This window comes from Pelmatolapia mariae, linkage group LG16_19, assembly GCF_036321145.2.
Source record: "Pelmatolapia mariae isolate MD_Pm_ZW linkage group LG16_19, Pm_UMD_F_2, whole genome shotgun sequence".
Taxonomy (NCBI): Eukaryota; Metazoa; Chordata; class Actinopteri; order Cichliformes; family Cichlidae; genus Pelmatolapia; species Pelmatolapia mariae.
In genome coordinates, this window is record NC_086241.1 from 64,090,541 (window position 1) to 64,108,766 (window position 18,226).

The 18,226-nt window shown below is 40.6% G+C and overlaps 1 protein-coding gene across 3 annotated transcripts in view; it reads right to left on the bottom strand.

Moving 5' to 3' along the window:
- Positions 1–18,188, bottom strand: part of ttc7b (tetratricopeptide repeat domain 7B) — a 29,653-nt gene extending 11,465 nt beyond the window's left edge. For 2 of the 3 annotated variants that reach the window (XM_063500258.1, XM_063500257.1), the window contains exons 1-17: positions 18,011–18,188; positions 14,972–15,126; positions 14,806–14,881; positions 14,621–14,713; positions 14,184–14,347; positions 10,878–10,999; positions 9,422–9,500; positions 8,362–8,537; positions 8,130–8,193; positions 7,894–8,031; positions 7,577–7,765; positions 7,329–7,446; positions 5,208–5,265; positions 4,825–4,897; positions 4,515–4,675; positions 4,290–4,406; positions 1,657–1,754 (exon numbers count right to left, since the gene is read on the bottom strand). In XM_063500258.1, coding sequence (XP_063356328.1) covers positions 1,657–1,754; positions 4,290–4,406; positions 4,515–4,675; positions 4,825–4,897; positions 5,208–5,265; positions 7,329–7,446; positions 7,577–7,765; positions 7,894–8,031; positions 8,130–8,193; positions 8,362–8,537; positions 9,422–9,500; positions 10,878–10,999; positions 14,184–14,347; positions 14,621–14,713; positions 14,806–14,881; positions 14,972–15,126; positions 18,011–18,131 — 2,002 coding nt within the window. In that variant the 5' untranslated portion in view covers positions 18,132–18,188. Of the gene's footprint in view, positions 1–1,081; positions 1,370–1,656; positions 1,755–4,289; positions 4,407–4,514; positions 4,676–4,824; positions 4,898–5,207; positions 5,266–7,328; positions 7,447–7,576; positions 7,766–7,893; positions 8,032–8,129; positions 8,194–8,361; positions 8,538–9,421; positions 9,501–10,877; positions 11,000–14,183; positions 14,348–14,620; positions 14,714–14,805; positions 14,882–14,971; positions 15,127–18,010 lie in introns of all 3 variants that reach the window. The other variant, XM_063500259.1, reaches the window with a different exon arrangement.
- Between the last annotated feature and the right edge of the window lie 38 nt (positions 18,189–18,226).

The following is an 18,226-nucleotide window of genomic DNA, read 5'->3' on the forward strand; positions in this document are numbered from 1 at the left end:
TGTGGCCTACGGGGAAAATAATCTAAAAGACAACCATTACCATTATTATTATCATTAGTAAGAGACATGGCAACAAGGACAGACAACATCGAAACTGGGAAGCACGACAAATTAATGCTGGCTGAGATGGAAACACTGAAAATTATTAAAAACAAAAACAGAGGTGCAGAGAAAGTGCAGCTGTGATATGTGGAAAAAAATTTTTTTATAACATAAACTGCCTCCCCCCATCTGATCAATAAATTTTAGCTAAATAAAATGAGTGTTTGTGTGTGTGTGTGTGTGCGCGCGCATGTTTAAGTCACAAAATAAGCAAAGCAAATGCACCAAAACTCAACTCAATCCACATCAAAATTTCTGCAAACATGCCAGGATTTACAGCAGCTCTGTGGAGTTTGTCTCAGCCAAAACTCCAAAATGGTTAGTCTCTTTAGTCTCTTTGTCCAGGCTTAAACAAATCTCTCTAATTCACGATCCGCTCAAGCATCAGTGAGGGTGAAAGCACAAGAAGGATGTGGCTGCTCATAAGGGGAGCTTTCTTAGATATCGAACAGTTCAAAGATAGCTGGTGGTTTATGTGGCACATTATATTAAGCCAGAAACTAACAAGTGATGCCTTTAAGTAAGAAAATAATTACAAAGCAGGCAATTAATACCTTCTCCAAAAAATACAGAAGCATTTTTTAACTTTTAAGATTTTTCTTTTGCCTTAAAACCACATCCAGGAGGATTGCCTCCGTCCTCTTTAAGTGAATTTCTCAGCGATATTAAAGTAATACTGTAATATTATCACAGCTTGGCCTGACAGTACTCTGCAGTACAGGAAATTTCATGACTTCGTGAGCATGACAGAGATCCAACTGGTCTTTCAGGAGGCTCCGAAGTGCTTTGTAATATAGTTTGGATCTTTTAATCTATTTGTGTTTCTGGACATAAATTTTTATGATGTTATAACTAACAGCAGTCATAACATATGTAGCTCGAAAATCACATAAACAGGCAAAAGTAACTAGTGATGACATCTGTTTGTGGTCAGTCTCCACACCGTGCTACAGGCAGAGCGGACGTGGAGGAGGATTACAGTTGGAGGACAGCTGGCGGACTATGGCGTGGTTGCAAAAGGAGTGAGTCCTGGTCTTTGTGCGTGGAGGTGGAGGAGGAGGAGGAGGAGGAGGAAGGGCAAGGGGAAGGGAAGGAAGAGGAGAGCGGAAAGATGGTTTTCGGAGTGGAGGCAGAGGAGTACGGGGAGGCTGGAAGATGAAGACAGGGGAAGAAGGGGAAGACAGCGGGGAGGAGACGCTGGACATGGTGGAGGGGGAGGTGGGGGAGACTGGTTCGAAACCAGAGAGCGAAGAGGAAGAACCTGAGACTTAAAAAAAGAGGAAATAAAACAGAAATGAGTGAAATTAATGAAGGATTAAAGAAAGGATAGAAACAAAAAGACCTTTTTTCAAACAACATTTTTTAAAATGCTCTCATTTTTTAAAGTTTAGACATTAAGTTAAAAGAAATCAGATTCTTTTATAGACTTTTTCCTCTGCTATCTGTAAAAAAGACATCAGGATGACCATTAGATGAGAGAGAATAATTAAACAAGTTTGACTCTATGTTTACTGATGAACGCCGAGCACGTAGATTTCAGGTGTGTGTACCTACCAGTCTCAGGGTCACTGAAGTCAGGCAGAGTCATAGCGTTGAGCTGTCGCCTGTCTGCTATGGCTCTATCCAACAGACTACTGCCACGCCCCGAATCACTGCCACGAAACACACGTGGATGTAAACAAAGGGAAAAAGCACAAGCGCAAACACACACACACACACACGCACACACACGCACACACACACACACACACACACACACGGCCTGGGATTGAGCTGCTGAGCAAACATGACCTCCAAAACAAGGAGATACAGCAGTTTAGTGCCTTGGTTACCTTTTGTTTTCTTAGTTAGATCAAGCTTCAAGGGAACTGTGTTATTAATGAAGAGACAACGACTCATTGCCAGTTATTCAAATGCTTGATTGCAGCTCTTGCTGCCAAGGATGGCACAACCAGTTATTAGATTTAGAGGGCAATTAGTTTTTCACACAGGAACAGGCAGGTTTGGATAAGTTTTTTCCCCACTTAATAAATGAAATAATTTAAAAAGTGCATTTTGTATTTACTCTGGTTATGTTTATCTTGTATTAAATTCTGTTTGATGATTGAAACATTTAAATGGGACAAATACACACACAAATAAACCTAAGAAACTAGGCATATTACTAGCATTGGCTAACATTAGCCAGAAAAAAGAAGATGGCTTAAAGTGATCTGTAGTCCTGAAAACTATGGATTAAATGCCATATGTAAAGCCACATCAGTGTTTCCTTTTTCTTTTGTGTTCCTGTTGTGCTGAGCAGTGGTTGTTTGTTGACATTAGTGATTAGTGGACACCATTCATAAGCTAATGTTAACTTCCTCACTGTTGGCACTGGGAGCGGCACTCGGGAGCAGGCGTAAATGCCACATCCTTTGGATATTTGCAGAAAATTCCCAAGTTCTTCACAAAGAAGTCACTCCACAGACTGTCAGAATCAACAGAGAGTCGGGGAAGGTCTTATATTTCATAATTATGCTATAATCCATTCAGAAAATTTGCAAAAAGAAGTGTGTAAAACATTTTTTTTTAAACTTACTAAATGCACATTTAATTAGGGCAAGAGTTGCAGGATCATAAATATAAAGTAATACTAGCTTAAGTTTTCACATAGTGAGGTTTTGATTAAAATTAAACACAAACCTAACATCAGGTTAACATAAACGGTAAACTTTATTTACAGTTTATGTTATTAACTAATATTTGTACACAGAAGCTTTTTAGTACACATCACCAAACATGCCTGGAATTATAGCATTTTTAAATGCCAAGACCATTAGAATAAATGAAATGTTTCTCCATGAAAGTGCTCAGTTGGTAGTTTAGTGTAATCCAGTCTTCACAAAGTTAGAGTCTTAAATTCTTTTTAAAAGTCTTAAAAATGTTACATTTGGTGGCCAGATCCTTCAAGGTAGTCTCCTTGCACACCTCTGCACCTATCTCAGAGCTCCACACCAGTCCCGTTATGACCACACGAAGGTGCTTATTTAGGACGAGGGCTGCATCGTCAGATCTTCACAGCAGCGACCCGTCAGCCTTAATATTATTTTGGAATAGAGGTCAAAGCTGCAGGGAGCTCAATCTCAAGAGTAGGAGAAATGAGAAATCACAGCCACCTGCCTCGGTTACAAATGCTCTGCTTCCAACTCAAGACATTAGATTAGACGCCCAGTTTTACCCTGGGGGATGACATCATGGTGCTCAACATCTGATGAACTTTATTTGGTTTTAAACCGCTGATCCCCTTAAAGGGGATAGTAAAATTTAAATCAGGTATAGTTATAGTTATTGTTTGTTTTTAGTGGCACCGTATCTTAATTATTTAAAATAAAAACAAACAAACAAACAAATAAAATAAAAAAACAGATTGGTGATAAACTCTTTGTTTTGTTACAGCTCCAGCTACGGCACCAGAAACAAGAGAAGCAGCGACTCCCAAAGTATGGACTTTACATAACTTAAGGGACTATAAAAAGGAAACAACAATAAAACAAAGCAATGTGATTTGAACCATGTGTTATTTTTCATTTATCTGACCAAATAATAATGCAGAAACTATTTTATTTCTCTTGACTTTGGTGGAGCCGTTATTGGATAATCATCATCAAAAATCAAAATTGGAACCCACTGAATATTAAAAGGACGACTCACAGAAAGCGAGTACCTCCCGCTGTGACTTTACTCTCATGTGCAGTGTTTTTCTTAAGTTTGGGAGGGGCTGACATAGAGCAGAGGGGGTTTTTGGGGGCTATTTACTGGTTTTGCTAGAACACATGACACCAATCCTGCCTTCTAGCCACAGGCTCCGTGTTTTGTAATATTTATGTATGACTTGAACATTTCATCGATCTTTAGATCCTCGACTTCCAAAGTTAAGACTTACATCTAACGTCTGCTGCTAGTTCGAGGCCCGTTGGATTTGAAACCACCTGCCTGACGAGATGACGTTCACAATATCTGTGACCACCTTCTATTACATGATGGTTTTTACCATCTGGTGTCTGGTTTGTCATCCATCTTGCACCTTGGTGTTGATGATATTCTAGTTTTGCCTGTCTGCACTTTGTAAATTCTATCATCACTGTTACCATTATTATTATTAGTAGTAGTAATAGTAGTGTTTTTATCTGGGGGCAGAGAGTGCGTACCTGGGGTTGGTAAGGTTGTAAAAGCTCTTCCAGATCTGCAGCATGTGTTTACAGGTGAGCAGAGCTTCTTCGGGTCCTCTACACATAGCCTCCAGCTTCACCTTGGTATACAACAGACTACACAGACACACACAAACTCACAATCAGCCTGATCCAGCTAAATTTAAAAAAAAAAAGAAGTCATGAAACCTCGTGTGTGCCTCAGTGTGATGTCTGTGAGCTCACTTGAAGTTTTCAGGGTACTCTGAGAGAGCCATCTCTATGATATTGAGAGCATCGTGGTAGTGTTTCTGGGCAGAGAGAAGCAGGGCCAGCAGGTGAAGGGAGTGGACGTCATCTCCTTGAAGCTGCAGCGCCTGTCGAACATAGCCTAGCGCCTCGGGGATCTACACAACATTTTTTTTCACAACATTTGGGATAAAAAGCACTGTGTTAAATATGTGCAACTCCTTGGAGTTTTGATTTTGGACGTCTGCCTTTCGTGTCTCAAACACTTCTGTTGATTTTCTCTTGCTACGACTGTACATCGCATTACCTGTCTGGACACGGCAAGCTGCAGCGCCAAGTAGAAGGCTGCCAAATGGTCAGTTGGAGACAGACTCTGAGCTCTACAGATGAGAAGAGAAAGGAGATGTTGTGTTCAAGACACAGCAAATAAAAAATTAAATAAGGTTAGATAAAACTTTAAAGATCCCAGTGGAAAAATAAGGTCAGCGCTGCAGCAAGACGGGTGGAAAGGGAAGCAAACGCTGACCATATTTATGGAAATAAATAATGTCAAAGCCAAACACTGCGCACAGATTAGTCATAGCACAAGCACGAAGGCTCAAATGAGTCAAAAGCATAATGTAATGGTTTGGCAGGGTGGTAAGTTTAAAGTGTAAAAAAGAAAACAGAGCATCATAGCTCAGTCCGAACCTCTGGAAGGCTCCCAAAGCTTTCCTCTGGTATTCCTCCTGTGTGCTCCGCAATGACGCTAAAGACATGCAGAGACACAAACACACCGATGGGTTTTACAGTAACACTGATTATGAATCACTGCAGCTTTTTGAACACTTCTTTTCATACTGCAAAAACATCCGGGCCAGAAACAGAAACAGATGATGCATCGCCTCATGTAAGCAAGCGCTCTATAGAGATCTGCCATCATACTCATCACAAACAAAAAGAGTCCCTTGACAGCACACATACCCAAAAGCAAAAAACTTTTTTAATTTTTTTTTAACTAAGGTGGTAAAGGAGGCACCAAGAACCATCTGGCCGAGGCTCAGAGTCAAATAATCAAACTAAACCACTTGAAAAGTGGCTGAAAACTCAAGAAGGTGAATGATTTTAAATGAGGAGAGATCTCATGGCGTCAACATAGACTTAAAGAACTATGACTCACACTTCCCTTACTTTGAATTTACTCAGAGTGAGCAAAGGTGTGATAAATTTGCAACCGTGCACAGTATACACCAGGGGTGTCAAACATAAGGACCACTGGACTGTGAAGTAGGGTAGAAATTTTGGACTTTTAACTGCGTTTTTATAAATTTTAAAGCCTGTCCTAGTGCTAAAGACCTCCTACACAGCTATTTGTACAACACAAAACTTGTGAAGCAATAGACAAACAACTAAATGACAACATTTGTACAACGTGTCCACAGGAAAATAAATAAAATATGGCATTTTCTGGCAATTAACAAAAGCCTTCCGCATTCTAATTACAGGACAGTCTGGGCTCTGAGCTACCAGACCCTTTTCTGTATTTTTACACATTTATTTCTTACAATTTAAGCCCAAAGAGTCGTGCCGACACACTCCTTTCATTTAAATACAGCAGCATTTCTTCAAAATGTAATAAAACGTGAGGTGTGGTGCTTAAACTGCACTTTTTTTTCTTCTATCGAGATATCACAGGGATTAAATGCGCAGTTAAACTTCTTTACACTGACAGAAAGACGATATTCACTGGTCTGGCCCACTAAAGATCAAAGTGTAATATGTATAAATAAATGTATAAAAAAAGATGGAAGCAGCATCTGGGTCTGAAAAGTGAAGACCTTAAACCTGCATTCATTTTAATGGCCACCAGGGGGCAAAAAGAATTATGATCCCATAGAAAACTCATCGAAAACGGTCAGGACCTCGTAAACCTTGGTTTATGGGCTCAGTTGCTCATTTCAGGTCATACTGTATAAAACATTAGGTCCATTTTGTAAATACTGGTCTGTTTAAGTGTTACAAAGGAGGATTACACGGGTATGATCATTCCAATGAGCGCCCGGTTTCAGATACAGCTCCACCCCTTGCTTGTCATATTAAGTGGTTGAAAGTTGCTTGAACGGGAAAGAGCAGCATCGAGTTCACCGCGAAGAGGAAGGAGCTCAAAAAAAAAAAAAAAAACCATCAAAGGTAAAACTGAAGCACAGATGGTGGCTGCAGTGAAACGTTTTCATTGTTATCGCTCAGTTTCACTTCACTTCACTACAAACAAAAGTTCTTTGTGTTTGTGCTGTTGTTGGGCAATAGGTGTCATAACAGACAAACTAACAGGCTCAAAAACATCTCCCCACACTGGCCCTGGTGACAGGTCTGCAGCTGAGAATATTTAGCCACGCCCCTGCATATTTAAATTTGCCCACTATTCCCTCCGAGGCCATCTTCTCATGAAGTGCTGTGATGGATTTCTTGGAAGTCTTTTCATGGCCACTTGCACATGAACTGAATTCCTGACAATGCGACAAAATGACCCTTCAATTTAAATTTTTAACAGTGTGAAATAGGCCACAGTGGCAGCAGGGACAAATTGATGATGCACAACCATTGGAAAGCTGGAAAAAACAAAATCAAAAAAAGAGAAAGGCCTCCTGACCTGGGCTAGGCTTGAAAAAAATGTATTAAGGGTGATTTGGACTCTGGTCCAAATCAGCCGATGAATTTGCAAACTTGTAGCTTTTCCTGATTTCTTGTCACCCAGAAAAAATAAAAATCTTGCTCACACGTTCGCACCAAGAAAATGACTCAGGAGATGGAACTTCTCCTGAACAGACTTACCATCAGTGGCTTTGAGGCTATAAACCAAACCTATAGCCAAGTAGCCTTTGGCTCTGAATTCAGCTGCTTTCTCTCCCATGTCAATCACCGTCTTTGCAAAGCACTCTCCTTCATCCAGCTGAATGATGACAGAGGGAAATTTATAGGAACAGAAAGAGAAAGTTAGACACTGGTGAACATGTTGGAGGCAGTTATATTAAGAACTAACAAACCGCCCTCACAGGGCAGCTCAGCTGTACAGTTCGCACCCAGTGGAGAGGTCCAATGCACAGCTTTACAGCCAGCAGCGGGATGGTGGGGTCATTGGGCTTCAGGCGGATACACTCCTTGAGAACCTTAACGGCACGAGCTGATTTGCCTGCTGCCATCAGCGACAAGGCGAGCTGATACCACAAGTGGAACTCCTCAAAGGCGAACTTCATGGCTCTCTCCAAACACTGAAAGAAGGTACATTTTTCTGTTTTATCGGGATGTCTCTAGGCACCAACGTTTGTGGAGGGAAAAAAGCAATGAAAATACTATCCCCACAGTCACTATGACTGCGGTCCAGAGAGGGGTCATTCACCTCTGACAGCATCTCATACTGCCCTCTCCTGCCCAAAGCTATAGTCAGCAGGTCATACACCACCGAGGCCGACTGCAGACTGATGATCCGATCGTTGTTGTGTTCAGGAATTCTGCTCAGGACGGCATCACGGTTGGCCTGAAACACACAAATGCCCACGTATGCATAGGTGTGAATACGGAAAAACCAGCTCAGTGTTCTGGCATGGTTTACTCTGCAGAGAGTTTGTGCCTCACCATGGATTCACTGATGAGCAGCAGCAGCAATGCTTCTTCTGTGTTCTCCTGAGGGCAAAACAGACTGCGAGGAGAGGAACGCAGCGGGAGGCCGATGGAGTTGGACGAGGATGAGAGGGAGAAAAAAAAAGGGAGGGAAAAATGGAGAGAAAAGTGATGAGAACAAATTGGTGGAAAAGTACACTGGCAGCAGATTTAATCTGGTATCCACGCCGAGTGCTTTGCCTCTTACTTCTCTCCTGAGTACACTCGTGGGCGTCGGCTTAGGCTGTAGCTCTTGCTATGAGTGTGTCCTTGGCGTGTCGGATCGTCCAGGGGCGACACAACGGGTGGGTCTTCAAGAGGAGACCAGTAACTCTGTTCGCACATTCCTCTGAGCAAGATCTCTGCAAGCTGTCTGGCTATGGTCTGTACGAACACAACACTTGTATATTAACTTCTTATAACACAGCACAGGCTTTAATCTGGACCCTTTTGTCATTAACGTACATCCTTATAGAAATCTACAACTATTGGGTCTAACAGCCTGTCCTGGGATTCTTCCCAACAGACAAAGACAGACAAGACGATAAAGTTGTGGTGCAATTTGTGGAAGCAGTGACATGTTTAAAGGAGTAATTTGACAATTTGGAAAAATTTTAAACTTATTCCTTCTTGCTAAGATGAGAAGAAGTTAGAGTCGGCTGCCACAGACAGAAAACGGGTAAAGCCTCTGCGTTGGGCTCTGCCATTCGTTTGTTGGGTAAGTGTTTGACTTTCAATTTTGAGGATGTGTAGATATAAATCATTTGAATTTTGGTGTCAGTGACCATTAGCTAACCTCATTATTGTTGTTAGAGGTCAGATTTAGAAACTTTTTCCTTTTGAAGCATGAATCAAAAACTCTGTGGACAGCAGTGCTGTGCAGTGTAAGTTCTCTCTCCTTCTGTCTACAACTCGCTGAGGCATAACTCTAACTTTGCTTCGAACGTTCTCAGAGTCATCATTTCATGTGTCAGTGTAGCTGAAATTATAGCACGCTCGTGAAAACTAAAGTTCTGGTGCACAAAATGTTTTTTGGGTTTTTTTTTGAGAAGTCAGTTTGACTTCTGACAGCCTCCTCTGTCAGCTTAAATGTGCAACAACAGTTTGTTCTGTACTGTGAAGATGCAGCAGTCTGAACAGACATTCTTTAAAAAAACAAAACAAGAACAAAATCTTACTTCTAGTACCTTAAAGTACCTATGAAGCAAACAATTATGTTCCCAAAAATTCCAAGCTGTTCCCTTAAGTGTTAATAAACTGTTCCTCACCATTCGTAGGTTCTGGGTGGTTCTGGTCTCAATAGCCCGAAGTATCTCTCGAAACCTGCCCACACCTTGTGTCAGGTTGCTGCAATGATGGAGACAGGAAACAGGAAAGACAAAATAAATATTACCAGCTGCTGAACAACACTGAGTACAGTGCACATACTTGTCCAATTTTGTGTGTATTGGTTTTCTTTGACTACTTGAGTAGCTCTGCATGATTCAGAGTTCAAAATAATCCCAATTTTTCTGTTTATCTTCTGTCTGAAACAAGTTGATTTAGCTCAGTTTCATTGGCTTCCCCTCGGAAACAAACAGAAACCGTTAGATAAAAGTGTTGAATTAGGTTCCACTTAGTTTATTCTGATTACCAGAACACAACTGTTTAGGAGACCATACTGTTTTACATCAATTACTATTTTTTTAAACAATTTGAAAATGGTGCAAATATAAACTCACTAATTTCAGACACTAACTTCCAGCTCCATGTTTTTATACTTGGACTCTCTGAATATCTTTGCATGACTATCAGTTTAAAATAATTCTGTTTTTATATTGTGGGGACTCTAAGTTTGAATTAAACTGTTTCAGCTCCACCAACCTTTTAACTTTCCTTTCCTCTGACTGGCTGCTACTGCTGCCACCAGCAGGTGGGCTTTCTGCTCACAGGAAACGTCGTGTGACTGAGATTTCCATACTGGAAATCTTTAACCATCCAAACCATATCATCCCACATTTACATCATGCAAAGCCAAAAGCAGAAGAAACTCTCTACATAGGATGACCTAATTTTTTAAACCTTTGGCCATACACATGACAGGAGAGTTAAAGAGTAACAGGCCTTTTTTAAAGTCACATTCCAATATATACACACACAATATATTTTTATGGACATTTAATGCTGTGTGAGGCATTTTTTATGCTAGAAGCTTCAAATGAAACCATGTTATTCCTAGAAACTATGACAAGTTGCTGTGTGATGTCATATTTATACCTGAGACCAGACTTTAATATTTACAAAAACAGAGTATGTATACTGTCTACATATTTTTGGTTTGCTTCACAGCAAAAACAATCATTTAGCAATAAGTAAAAAGAAAGAAAAAACCCCCCAGAAACCCTGTAGGACAGAGACTTCACGCAGGCGACTACAAATCTATCACGAGGCGTCCAGCAGCTGCTGCAACACTGAAACCACCAGCAGCATTTAGCGCAACACCGCTGTGTGAACTGCTCTGAGCTCAACCGTGAACGTTACTTAACCGTATTCACACTTTTTTTTTGCTTATATTCCACCTGTCAGCAGCTCTGTAACACCACAACTGCTGAATGAGTGAAGAATGCCCACAGGGGGCTGCTAAGATAAAAAAAAAAAAAAAAAACATCAGCAAGAGCCAGAGAGGTAAAAACTTTCCTGTCTGATCTCTCAGGTTCACCACCATGTGTTCCCCGCCCCCCTTACCCATTCTTGAAGTGGATGACATGGGCTCTCTGAAGGCCCGTCTCTAGGAAGTAGCCCAGCTCCTGGTCCTGAGCTGTCGGGCCAGGCTTTGGACTGCGGTTCTGAATCCCTGCTGACAACGCCTAAGCAACAACAAACAACAAAAAGAACAAGAAGTTTACTCAACCCCCCTAACCTGAATCAATACGACTTATTTTAATCTCAGGCGGCGCTGCATTTAAAAAACAGACACGATTCTGCAGTGGAAATCACTGCATGACTTTTAACTGTTTACTTCTATTGATTTTTACTTTTGATTTTTCAACCTCCGCTTTATTTGATTTGATTTTGTCCCTCAGTGAAAATTAAACTTCCACAACCATCGTTCCCGTTGCAGAATTCTTCCACAAATTTCAATTCAGGATTATTCAAGTTCCACGTCTCTCTCTTATAATGTCTGTTTTTAGTAAATGACTTCAGGTGCTAAACTGGCTCATTGGCAGTCCAAAATTTGCCACCTGCTGGAAATATATTGTGTGTCAGAAAGAGACAATATATGACAAAGAATCTGATATCAGGCTATATCAAAAAACTAAATCTGGTTTTAAATACTTCCTTTTACGGTCTTTTTGGACGTAATTAAATAAGCCTGAAACAACTTCTTGAGGAGCAGTCAAATTTTAACATTTAACTTTCAGGGTCAGAGGAGTCCACATTTAAGGAAACGTAACAGTGTTAAAAATACCGGACCACTCCTGAAAGACTATTGACATTGTGCTTTTCTCCTTTTGAAAACTATCAAATAAGCAAGTGAACAGTCAAACCTGGTACTGCAGCATTTGCTCTCTCTACTTTTTGATTATTAACTCCCCTTTTATTTCAGAGTTTTTAAAATGTTTAAAGACGTGCAAACCACCAGAGAACAAAAGACAGAGATAAGGTAGTTTTGGAAAACAATAATTAAACAAAAAAAACCTCTTATAACCAATGTTCCCTCTAATTTTTCATGTGTCTGAGCAAACACACAAACTCCCTGAGCGATCCCTTGGACCACTGTGAGCGACATCAGACGTGTGCACTGTGGTCACGCCAGCATCGAATCCATCCAAGTTACATGGTTTATTAAAATAATCAAATTACAGCATTTACATTTATGTTAGACTACTTTTAATTAACTGCTTTAGCCCACTTACAATGAAAATTAAAAAAAATCTTGTTCATGACCTGTGTAGTATGTTAACACTATTGGAAGTAAAAATAACTTGAACTCCAATTTTGAAAACACAACTTTCTTTCTTTCTTTTTTTTCATAAAGCTCTGACTTGTATTATGAGTCTGAGTTTGTGGTCTGGGAGAGAGTCCTGTAACTCTCTGTCTGCAAAATACAGTATATAATGACCAATGTTGGGCAATTAATTATATAGTTACTTCTTCAAAAAAGTTACTCAGTTTGGCAAACAACAAGGTTTTTTGCAGCTTTTTTTTTAAATGCAGCCAAGGCGTTTTTAAATAAACATTTCAAACTATTTACAGAACAATCAGCTGTTCTGATAATTTGTGTGGCATCAAATCTGATGCCACACAAATTATTTGTGCCTCTCCAAAAAATAATTTCTGTCCACTATGAGATAAAGGAGACCAACAGCCTGATACCTGCAGGCATGACAACAGGAGATGTATCACTCCTGTAACACCTGTAACATTCAGTAGTCGCCTCATTGTTCTGACACACACAACAAAACTATTGACTACACTACACACTAACTACACAAGATTTGTGCTAAACGTCGCAAATCTCTCACGTCTCAAAACACCGCCGTCACTCCTAAAACTTCCCCCCGTGTCTTAACAACTAGATGCCACGATGCCATATCATTTTTTGATTGGTCGACATGGTACTTATTTCGACCAATGGGAAAGGGTGGGGGTTGGTTTTGTTTTTGCTCAGAGGCGGAGAGCGCTTTCGAGCGTTTTCCTTATAAAACGCCGTTTTTACCGTTTCTTCCCGCAGTAAATATAAACAACGATAGTATTCAGGAAGAAAACCAAACATTGCATAGATTTTTTTTAAAATCATAACTCTGGTTTTACGTGGCCGATCAACACAATTTAAAAACTGGTATAAAGTCCACACTGTTTCCGTCAATTGCTCCGTCTGACCTGCTCACATCTCCAATGGCTGTACACGTTGTCATTAACGTGGCTTCACTCCACATCAGCCACGCCGCTTTGCTAGCTAAAACACCGGTGTCGGCACATAAGGACGCTGTCATAGCCTGTCAACCACGTTGATTGGCTGCGTATATACGAACGTGAATTGCATCATTGGCTGGACTATGGGATAAGGTGGCATCGTTCTAAACACATACAGGAGCAGCCAGTGACTTACTGACTAACACTGCAAAACAGAATAGTTAACGTATTTATTTTCATTTCAATTCAGGTTAGATTTTTTTTTGTGCGCAACGCAGATTTTCTGTGCGCAGAGACCGTGCCAGCAGTGCGCAATTGCGCACGTGCGCAGCTTAGAGGGAACATTGCTTATAACTATATATAATATATACATATATGCACGAAAGGTGGAGGAAATTAGTCTGAAAGCTACTTTGCATACTTTTGAATATAAACTAGAATACAGTAAAATACTTTAAGGATCAGGGAGTGCATTATAAGAGGACTGCACACCAGGAGAGATAAAGAGATTATTTTGGAGGGAAAAAAATGTTCCTTTAGTTCATTCCCTTAAGAGTTTCATCTCTGTGATTTGATGAATGTACCCACTGTTCCCAGTGTTGTTGTTTAAAGAAAAAAGTATCTTTCCATGCTGTACAGCCCCTCAACTCTAAAACACTAATAAGAAAGATGTTAAAAGATAAGCTATGCAAGTTTCTGGTATTAGAGTCTCAACAAACAATCAAATATCTCCCGTTTCAGCATTTGATAAGCTGCTTTTCTGCTTTAAAATAAACAGAAGGTTTTCCCATCTATGTCTTAAATACATTATCACGACATCGTTAAAGTATTCCTTAACTAGCACCTGTAATATTGCACACGTTTTGTTGAATTTCTCACAAGTATCACTACATCCAGGTTGGAATATTTGAGCTGCATCCTTCTCAGTTTTACTGCAGTTTGCTCAGTCTGTGCTCTCGGCAAATAAAGACGAAGAGATTTGTTTGCCAGTTGGCCGTCGAGGGCGGTGGCGCATCAGTCAAACTCGAACGCAGTCAGCAGGATGTTCATCACACGCCCATAAGGACAGTGAAAAACAACAACACGCAGAGAAAACGCTGCACTCTGTGAAGTCATCACAGCCTGACAACACACCTTCTCGGCCTCCTGCAGATAGAGCAAAGCAATGTCTCCAGACTTTTCGTAGCAGGTGATGATCTCCTGATCCCGTTCGGTCATGCTCCTGTTGGACGCCGGAGACCCGGCGTTCTTATTGGATAGAGACGGCGAAGCAGCTGGGACTTTCTCTAGGCACAAACCTGAGGAAGAAAGAGAGAAGAAGAAACATGGTGTGACTGGGAGACATTTTGCCCTATTTGACACCATCACCTACTGTCACTGATGAATGTTTTCCCAGATGAAATCAGTTAAACACATTCAAAGACAAACAGTGCAGACCGCGGCTTCTTTTTACATCTGTGGCACTGCACTGCCACCATGTGGAGAGAAGAGGTGCTGCAGAGATTAGTGCTGATTAGCTTGATGACAGTTTAAGTGAGGTTAAGGAGGACACAAACAAGGACTGTGTATACCTTTAGTCGCATAAGACTCTGCTATCATAGACAGCCTGTACACAGGAGCTCCAGCCAGCTGCATGTCGTCCAGGTTCACCTTGCTGTAGTACCCTGTCAAATCACGAATTATGTATTAATAAACTGACCTACTTATTCACTAAAATGAGGGGGATAAAAGGTTGAATATGAGAAACGTGAGTCACCTAAAGCATCTTTGTATTCTCCCTCCACATAGCACAGTTTGGCCATTAACAGGCTAGCTTCCTGGATGTAATCCGGCTAGAAGAGAGGAATAAATGAATAAATAAATAAATAAATAATAAAGGATGTCTCTATATTCGGAGTTTTGATTTTCAGCCCAGTGGTTACCTTCAGGTTTCCTCTGTCCAGAGCAGCAGTGAGATGCTTCCTGACCTCCAGCAGTTTTGGCCGTTGGACCCTGGGACTCGTACCTTGCTTGATGGGATTCTCCTTCAGGTATGTCTGCAGCTTACATTCACCCAACAGCAGCTCCCCCAGGTCATCTGGAACAAGCAGGAGGTCAGAGCAACCATGACATCACATCCTCTTGTGTCTCCAACACTTTGAGAGCTTATAGTTGACCTATTATGCTCATGAGCATGAGACCCAGTTCAAAATAATCCTTATTTGTCTTACACTAGGTTTGTCCCTAACCTGCCTATTTCTGGTTGCTTGGTGTGCAGTTTGCATGCTCTCCCTGGATACTCACCTGTAAAGGTGTGCCGTTCTCATTCATTATTTGCCTTATGACTTTAAGGCCTAATGCAGGGTGAACACCTGGTTAAAGTTCTCTCTCAACCACCTGAGTTTGTCAATGAGGCATTAACATCAACGCAGTACATGCAGTGCCTTCATCTACTTTCTTCTTTGATCAAAGCTTCCTATATCCAAGCTGTCACTACAACCACATGCCAACAATGGCAAACCCTGTAACCTGTGTATGCTCACGCAAAATATCTGCCAAGCAACATGGACTTAATTTAATGCCATAAAAGTATGCAAAGAATTAACACAGAAGAAAATATGGAAGTAACAGGGGCTCAAGACACCCCGAGTGTAAATTATGATGCATGAACTGAGGCTTAATGGTTATTCAGAAACTACTCAGTGTTACAGTGAGAATGGCAAATCTGTACACGGAGAAACACTGCTTTGTTTGCACACATACCAGACAGAATTATGCACTCCGGGCTCTGAATATCTTCACTAATGACTCCAAAACAAACAAACAAAAAAGGTGTTGGATAAAAATGCAAAAATGTGGAGACCAAACCTGTGTATAAGGTGATAGTTGCTACTTCCTTCTTTTGTATACTATCAGTGGTGATTCCCCAAATCCACATCTAGTCTACAGTGGACTTGAATTTAGGTCTTGAATTTACTAGGGACTTACGAAACATCCCGGGGCTTCGGGTCATCATGAACACACTTTTATGCTCTGTTATACAAAAACAATCTGGTGCTCACTAAAGGGGTTGTAGCTTAAACAAAGGCCAATTATGGCTTTTCATATAAGTGAAACTGAATTTAACAAAGCTTTGTTTTATTTTGTTTACTAAGTGGCCAAAATAATTACAGGAAAATGCATCCGCTTCTTTTAACTTCACTGATGATATCACTGCAGTAAGTCTTATCTGTGACAGGAAGGGAATCTGCATACTGGAGTGAGGAACAGCAGCTGATGAGGTGGTGAAAAGACAACAGTTGGTCCTTCAACACATCTCAAACTAAAGAGCTTACTGTTGACTCTAAAAGGGAAATAGTTCAACATCTCTCCTTTTCCACCACTGGCCATGTTGTTGGAGAGGGTCTCGTCCTTCCGCTTCCTAGGCAGCACTATACATCAATAGTTATCAAGGGACATGAACACCCCTGGTCATTGTTAGTAAAGCCCACCAAGACAGTTAAGAAAATACAGCATCAGCTGGGAAGGTATGATCCATGTTTATAGAACCGTTACAGAAAGTGTGCTTCCTTGCTCCATCCTGACTCAGGAAGCACAACCAATCAGGACAAACAACAGCTTGAAAAAGTAGTACATATAGCTCTCAAGATCATTGGATGCAGTCTACTTTCCACAGCTTCACACTATACCACCACTGACCCTGCCTAATCTGCAAATCACCTGTTCAGTCTTCTCCCATCAGGCAAAAGATACAGGTTTACTGGGATTCTGTTTACACTTGTATTTGTTTTTACAGTTATACTTTACTACTATATTTAAGTTGTTTTTAATTTAAACAACAGTTTTAAATTTTTTAGTTAAGGTGTTTTACAGAGTTTCTGCTTTATTGTCTGCTTCTTTCAAATCTCACAATAAATCTCTCTAATTTCCAGTTTCATATCCTTTACAGATGCAATGACACAAGTTTTAAAAAAAATAAACCAACGTTTTCTTGTATAACAATAATGATGCTTAAACATAAAAGCTAAGCACATTTAAATTGCATGACAAAGGTTGGCATATAAATGAGTTTGACTATAGTTCTGTTAAAGTAGTTTACATCTTTCATCTTATTTTCATTTCATTCAAATGTCATTAAGAAAAGTGAGAAATTCCTTCTTACATGTAATTTTTATAATAACCAAAAAAACAAAAATAAGAATAAAAAAAAATCTGTCGTGAGTAACACATCAACCTTGCTTAACTGGTTTTATCTTTTAAACTAAAATATCACACTGCCGTTTACTGATACCCTGAGAAAGCGGTTTGACAGCTAGCACGTATTGTAGCTATCTTAGCCAACCAGAGAGAATTTGAAAAACTACCACATTTAAATATTTAGTGGTTTCAGCAAACGCATGGCCGTCATTAAATAAATGTTAAGGGGTACAACTTAGAACTATAACCTTCTGGAAAATTCGGCACAAATACTTGGCAGAGGTGATATTAATTTATTAAACTCTCGAGTAAGTACCCCGATAGCGCCCCAAATCGGTTTAACTGGTGGCAAGGGGATAGTGAGCTGAAAAGATAAATAGATAAATAAAAAATGTGAGATAAATCTGTCGTTTTACTCTAGCGATGTTTCTTGAAGTACAATTCATATAACGTTATCGATCCTCCACACTAGTCAAACACATCCAACGTTAAATGGATACATTTCTGAATGAAGTTCCGCGTGACAGGAAACTGAGCTGTCAGAACACAGGAACTCAATCACAGCAGCGAAAACTGTTCACATCTTTAAACTCAAACCTTCCTGAAGTTTAACAAAGACCTGTCACATCTCTTTCTTAAAATCTTTACGAGGTAACTGGCTCTAAGCAGAGGCGACAACTCCCAGCATCGGTTGCTTCTGCCAGGAAGTAGCGAGGACTGAGGCCAGGGAGGAGGCCCCATACACTGGATGAACGAACAGCGGAGAAACCCGGCACACTTCCTACCGTTTGATATCAGCTTAGCCGAGAGCTGTCGCACCAACTCTGGAATCTTGTCCCACTGGGCCTCCGAGCGGCATCGCTCTATCTCTATCTCCAGTCGTGAACCAGATTTCCTCGCTGTCATTTTGGCGAGTGAGGAGCAGCGCCAACTGGACCAAAACACCACCGGAGGAGCAAGCTAACGCTGGGTGAACCCAAGCATCCGGTCCCCACTTTCAA